Source organism: Phalaenopsis equestris, unplaced genomic scaffold (assembly GCF_001263595.1).
Source record: "Phalaenopsis equestris unplaced genomic scaffold, ASM126359v1 Scaffold203652, whole genome shotgun sequence".
Lineage (NCBI taxonomy): Eukaryota > Viridiplantae > Streptophyta > Magnoliopsida > Asparagales > Orchidaceae > Phalaenopsis > Phalaenopsis equestris.
The window spans coordinates 68954-75977 of NW_018223260.1; the positions used below are offsets into that span (position 1 = coordinate 68954).

General features: G+C 35.0%; 1 protein-coding gene across 1 annotated transcript; it reads left to right on the forward strand.

Moving 5' to 3' along the window:
- The first annotated feature begins 656 nt into the window (after nt 1–656).
- On the forward strand, nt 657–1217 carry LOC110036197 (protein FAR1-RELATED SEQUENCE 9-like). Its single transcript, XM_020740588.1, has one exon. It carries the CDS (start codon nt 657–659, stop codon nt 1215–1217), a length of 561 nt encoding a protein of 186 aa, XP_020596247.1.
- The last annotated feature ends 5807 nt before the right edge of the window (nt 1218–7024 follow it).

Below are 7024 nucleotides of genomic sequence, written 5' to 3' on the forward strand. Positions count from 1 at the left end.
GAAACTAGGGATAAACAACTTTTGCATTCTAGTAAAAAGATATGCGAGATGAATGCAGATATGCTGATGTCTATGACAGGATCAGGGATTAGAGCAATAGATGCATTTAACTTTATTGCTACAGAGGTTGAAGGAGTAGAGAATATGGAATGTACGAAGCGAGATGTATATAATTTTATTCAAAGAGATAGAAGAGATAGAATTGAACATGGCGATGCTAATTATTTACTGCAACTGTTCATGGAAAGGCAAGCTGAGGATAACATGTTTGCTTGGGACTTCCAAACTGACGAGGATGGCATAGTAACGAGATTTTTTGGAGTGATGGCATATCCAGACTTGATTATGACAGTTTTGGGGATGTCATAATGTTTGATACAAGCTACAGACTGAATAAGTATAATATATGTTGTGCTCCTTTTGTAGGGGTTAACCACCATTAACAAAATGTTCTCTTTGAAATTTGGATTTTGCCAGACGAGATGATTGATTCTTTCAAGTGGTTATTTAAAACATTCTTTCGTGTAATGGATGACAAACATCAAATTACAATTTTTATTGATCAGGATCAGGCAATGGCAAGAGCTATCCAAGATTGTCTCCCACATACATGACATAGAATATGTCAGTGACATATCTACAAGAAACTTCCATCTATGGTGCATTGTGGTAATGGAATCAAGAGTGTTAGCAACCTTTTCTATAAATGCATGAGCAAGTGTGACTCCGAGGAAGAGTTCAAAGAGACTTGGTCCCTAATGATTCAACAAGGAAATCTACACTATAACGTGTGGTTAGATGATTTGTACAATATAAGATATAGGTGGTCTACAGCCTTCAACAAAGCTATATTTGGAATGGAGATCCTATCAACACAAAGAAGCGAGTCCACAAATAATATATGTCATGGTGTATGCAAGCCTACAAGCTCCCTCACTGAATGTTTTCTGGGCCTTGAAAATGTTATGAAATCATGGAGAAGAAATGAGAAGGATGCAGACTTCAAAAGATCTCAGTTTGTTACTACACTTGTGGTTAAAAGCAGTCCAGTGTTGAGGCAAGCTACTTTATTATATACAAGGAAGCTCTACTCAATGTTTGAGGGAGAGTTATTGCATGGTCCATGTGGACTAGCCGTCGAAGTTTTCGTAGAAAGTGATTCTGAATATTACGTAAGGAATTTGGATAATCAGGATAAACAAACCCTGGATTGTTAATTTTGATAAGATTAATTATGATATCACATGCAGCTGCAAAAAATTTGAGATGATGGGGTTATTGTGTGCTCACTGTCTACGTGTTTTTAATGTCATAAATATAACAAAGATTCCTGACAAATATTTCTTATTGCGATGGTCTGTGCATGCAAAGAGGGATATATATAATAGCGTTGGATACAAACATCTTAAGGAGTCCCAACTGTCCAATGGATCTTCAAGTGGCTTTTTATTTTGCACACATGCTCAGAAGTTTGCCTACTATCTTATTAATAGAGCACAAGGAATTAAATTATTTGAGCAACGTATGCTGGAATCATTTAAACAATTATCTATATACTTTGATGGCATATTAGTTGGGAAAGAACCTCAGGCAAAGAATAAGAATAAAAAGAAGAAATCTTTGAATATAGAGTGCAACTTAAATGACCTGGAGAATATGAGACCCAAAGGAATCTTCACTTCTAGTTTACAAGGTTACTAGGAGATAAATAAGAGAGTAAAAAGTATGTATGTCTACATTGAACAACTACTAAACCATTTGAGAGTGTATCTAAATTACTCTTACTTAAATCATTTGAATGCAGGAGAGGTGCAAGAAGCTTCAACAAGTCAAGAACCACATATCCCATATGACACAAATTTGACTGCAATATCCAGATAGTCTTTGTCAGGTATGTTTTATAAATTCCATGCATTTACACATTATTTTAAATAAAATATGTTCTTGAGTGTTAATTTAATGGTACTCTTAAAAAAAGGAATATTTCACACCACAACCATCACGAACTTACACTGAAATGTTGATGCAGTCCATTGTTGAACTCTAAGTGCAATATATAAGATATCAATCTTGAAATTCCTTTAAATGGATGTATTGCATAATCAAATTACATTGAAAATGTTAAAATACTTTGAGTTTTTGTTGAAGCAGTGTTTTGTTCATTGAAGCAGTGTTTGGTTTTATTTTTGCAGTTTTATGGTAATATTACGACAGTATTGTGGCAATAATTCTTGTGACATTGTGGTTATTTCTGGTATTACTATATTATTCGGTCGCACTAAGGGAATATTCCCCCGTGTGATTGAGGTAATATATTGATGCGCTGTTGGATGAAATTATAAAGCGGTAATAAAAGAATATTCCCATGCAATATTGAAATATTCCGCAATTGAATTGGAATATTCCGCAGTTTCATTCTAGCTTTATTAAAGGAGAAAATGACGCGTTCGGATTGGAATATTCCGCCATATTATTGAAGCATTATTGGAATCATCCACCGTGTTATTGAAGCATTATTGTAATATTATAGAAAAAATGTTTAGTTTAAAATAAATAATAATTTAATGAAATATCTAATTAAGTTTGAATCAAAAAAGTTTTTAAAAATAACAAATCAATTTAGATCAGTTCTCCAAGTTAAAATTTAATTCACGGCTGACTAAACTAAAGCGTAAAATATAAATTTATTTTAACTATATTTACTTATTAAAAAAATTCAATTCTTATTGCTAAACACATAAATCAAATTAGAATAATGCCCAACTCATGAAGTCTATAAAATTTAAGAATCATATGTGTCGTTCGAGGCAGTTAATCACATTGAAACTTCATTGAATCAATTAGTGTACCAATTTTGATTAGAACTACTCCAACCTGATCAAAATTGCAGCTCTAATGTTTGATATACAACAACTGAGGTATCCAATCCAAGGGTTCAACTTCAAAATAGATAATATATAAATAGATACAAACACATATACATCATATTTTTGCTAATTTTAGAGACATAGTACAGGAACATAGATCTTAAGCAAACTCTGCCTAAATTTCGACATATCCGCCTGCCAATCTTTCTCTTCACTCCAGTCACTTTGGTGGACTTGAACTTATTTTTTCATAAATTTGCATACAAACATGCCACAGTCAATGCCATTATTTTGTACAGGGACTCCACCCACGAGTGATAGTGACCAATTGGCCACATTGGCTCTGAACTCATTTCCACAATCTTTTACAAACAATTTGATTTGGCAAATTATCATGTGGAAGTGATTAATGCATTTAGATAGCTGAATAAGAATGAGATATTCTCTGAAGAATACTTACAACGTCATTGCACACCCCCTTGTGCTTCTTGTTGGGTAATGAATCGTACAACTTCCATTTTCTATTTCTTAAATCAACAACCAGCAGTATCCAGCGGGTATGGCCTCAGGATTAGCAGGAGTGAACATAGTTGTATGCTCATAAAACCAGAGTTGTGTATATATAATGTCATATAATGCTTTGTACAAAATGAATGAATTTTATGAGGTTAGTATAAAACACTTACTGTTAGGAGATAAATAAAACCATTTATATATCCCAAAGAGTGATTTCACCTTACTTTAATGGCTACTGCATTGATTTGCTCCATGAGAAAATCACATAACGCTGCAGGCCAATTAAATGAGCTGAATGTTTGTACGTTCTTAGCAAAGATGTAAAGCTCGTTGGGAACACTAAGGTTACTAGAAGGGAAAAATAAGTTTGATAACAAAAACTTTAAAAAAAATTCATCAAAAGGTATATAACACTCCCCGCCTGGCACATTCAAAATCTCATTCTTAATTTGGCCTGCATCCACACTGGAAAACAGAGATTTATTCCATTTTGGCACTTCACCTTTGTTCGGCATGCCTATCAGCAGGGCAATCTCATTAGAGCTTATTCGGAGATCTTCCCCACCTATTTTGAATACCATTCACTCATATTGCCAACACTTTAATATTTGTAGTGTGAGAACATTGTCTTGGGATAAGGAGGTAGATCAAAAAATTGACCTACATTTAATGGTCTCAAGTTATTCATTCTCTCCTCTGATAAGCCAAGCTTGACTTTATCAAGAACATCTCTTACAATGGATGGATGACACCTGCAACTGAAGTAGCTTGGGTTCACAAACCTGCAAATAAAAAAAGCATGCAAAAAATATAGCTAATTAGCTATCTATAAATCAATAAAACGAGAACCATAAACAAAAAAATATACCTCAAAAGCATTAAAGAGAAGGAGATGTTATTCAAGTTTTATTAAGGTGTCCTTTTAGTGTTCTTGAGGTGTTATTGAAACATTATTATGGTTTTATCATGGTTTTATTATGATTTTATCTTTATTTTATTATGGTATTATTATGATATTATTATGGTATTATTATATCGCTAGTGTTATTATGGTATTATTTTGGGGTTATTATGGTATTTTATGGTGTTGGTTTTGTTATAGTATTATTTCAGTATTATTTTGGTATTATTTTGGTAATATTTTAGTATTATTTTGGGTTTTTTATAGTGTTATACAAGAAAAGTATCGAATTATTACCATATTGCAATGCTAGATTTTGAAAGCAACAACAAAAAGAAAATATATTACCTTGATGCACTTTCATGACTCTTGAGCTCTTTGGTGTTCTTCATCTTCATCTTTTTTCCTTCCTTCTCATGCTCTGTAGTTTCCATCATCTCGGGCACTTCAGTCTGTTCGGTGGGCTCATTAGCTTCCATTTTTTGTGTAAAGAGGGGACTTAAATGGAGCGAATTATCTTGCAGCAGAGGATGGAGCACTGCGTAGCGAAACAGCCTGGGCGTCTCTTTATCTTCTATTTTAGTTTGGTAGTTTAAATTCTGGCCAATTGGAGGCTTTCCGGGCCAGGACAATGTAATTAAATAGGTGGGAAAATGCCAAATAATACCTTTTCATGTCGTGGTACGCTGGGTTAGGTCGGGCTGTGTAATTAAAATTCTTTTTTTTTATTTAATAAGGAGTGGGGCTTATAAATACATGTGTCGTTATTTGATTGGAGCACGGACGGTCTCTACGTCCGTGCTCTGGACCGAATAAGTGCTCTTGTAAGTGAGCCAAATTAGGTCAAATTTGGCACTTTAACAAGTTGAGCTCGAATATAATGGGGCTCGAGTTCAGCTCATTTACACCTCTGTTGTAGGATCACAACTTCAAATTTCAAAATCGCATTGGCAGAGGATTTTGACGCGACCATGAGAGATTTTTTATCTAAGTTACCATGCCTTGGTGTTAAGACTTATGACTCATCATTCATCAGAATGAACATAAAAAAAATTATAAAGTTTGGAGACATATAATTTAACAATATTTTCTAATGTAATAGCAAAAGAAAATTTAACGAAAATTCTTAAATGAGCTCAATACATCTAAAATAAATACATGCACTCAGTGTGAATTATGTAGAATATTTTAGGGGCAATTATGCATATAACATTCAAATATTATTTAGTTATGTACATCAGCAATGTGTCAGCATGAATCTTGTGGAGATCCAATAGCCCAGAAGAAAAGATGTATAACAAAGAAGGGCTCACCGACAACACACAAAGAGGCCACACTTATCTAATTGGATGCAACCATCCAAGCAAAGGGCAAAGACCATTCGATGCAAGAGAATGAAAAAAGATACAATCCAAATACGGACAGATCGGACTTACATATGCAAATCAACACCCAAACTGACTACCACAAGAAAGTCGAGTGAAGACATCGACTTACTTCTCGGCAGACCCAACCCAAGGAAAGAATATTGTTTCTTGCTATCACCAGACGTCCCCCAAATGCCGTGAGGTTCCTTCTCAGGGACCAAGAATTAGACATACAATGGGGCTTCACAGCCATCTCAAAGTGCCTCCTCATTAAGGAATGAGCTATCTTCGAGTTACAGTGAGTCACCATCTGCTGCATAGCCTAGTATTGTTCTATCAACTGAAGCCCCTCATCTATGGATCGAGGGTCAATATTTATACTATACCAACCAATGAGCAAAGTCTAACAGACCGAGCCAGTGTTGCCAACCCAAAGTTAATCAAACAAAGCTGATTGGTTGCACCAACTCATTCAAGCTAGTCGAACTGGCCATACTGAGTCGATGTAATGATAGCCCAACCGACACAGTCATAGGGAAATTGAGTAATAGGCTCGCATATATAAAATACCTAAATATCCTATAACACCCCATTAAATAAGGGGCGGAAATGTAATATCACACATTGTATCATCTCTCCTATAAATTAGAAGATCATTTTTTGAGAAAGGGATAATAGAAAAGACATTATTCTATTTATTTCTCTATTTGTCTCTCCATCTCTCTCTTTTCTTACACTATAACCCTTTTGGTGTGATTCACAGGCAAATCAAAATGCATTAACCTAAAAGGTGAGGTCAGCAAGAATCAAGCCCCAGATAAGAAGAGGAGTAACACATGCTGGAAAAACCCACAACAAAGACACTGGTAAAATGGAGTACGCCAGAGAGTTCAAAAACCAACAGATCCAAGAGCTAAGGGATCAGATGTTGGATGCCAACTAAGAAGCATTGGATTTGGGAAGGGAATAGCATCCTCAATAGGAAGGGCTGAAACCCAACAATCAAAGGGAACCCTAGGCTTGGATCGGGAAGATTCTCAATAAGTCGATAATGCTTGGTTAGCGTTGATTGACAGACATTGATTCAAGAGCATAGAAGCACCACATCAGCTAGAGAATGCATTTTCTCATCAAATCTATAAGGATGAACCCTTAGAGAGGTTCAAAATTTATTCACTACAATTCTACAAAGGTCAGATTGATCCCACTGATCATATATCATTATTTGAATTGATAATATTCATACTCATGATCATCGACACAATGAAGTGCCAACTTTTCTTTACTACACTGAGGGAGGTGACCCTTAGATGGTTCAATATTTCACTGTCAGGAGTGATTGCCTGATTTGCTGAGTTAAAGGAAATGCTTAT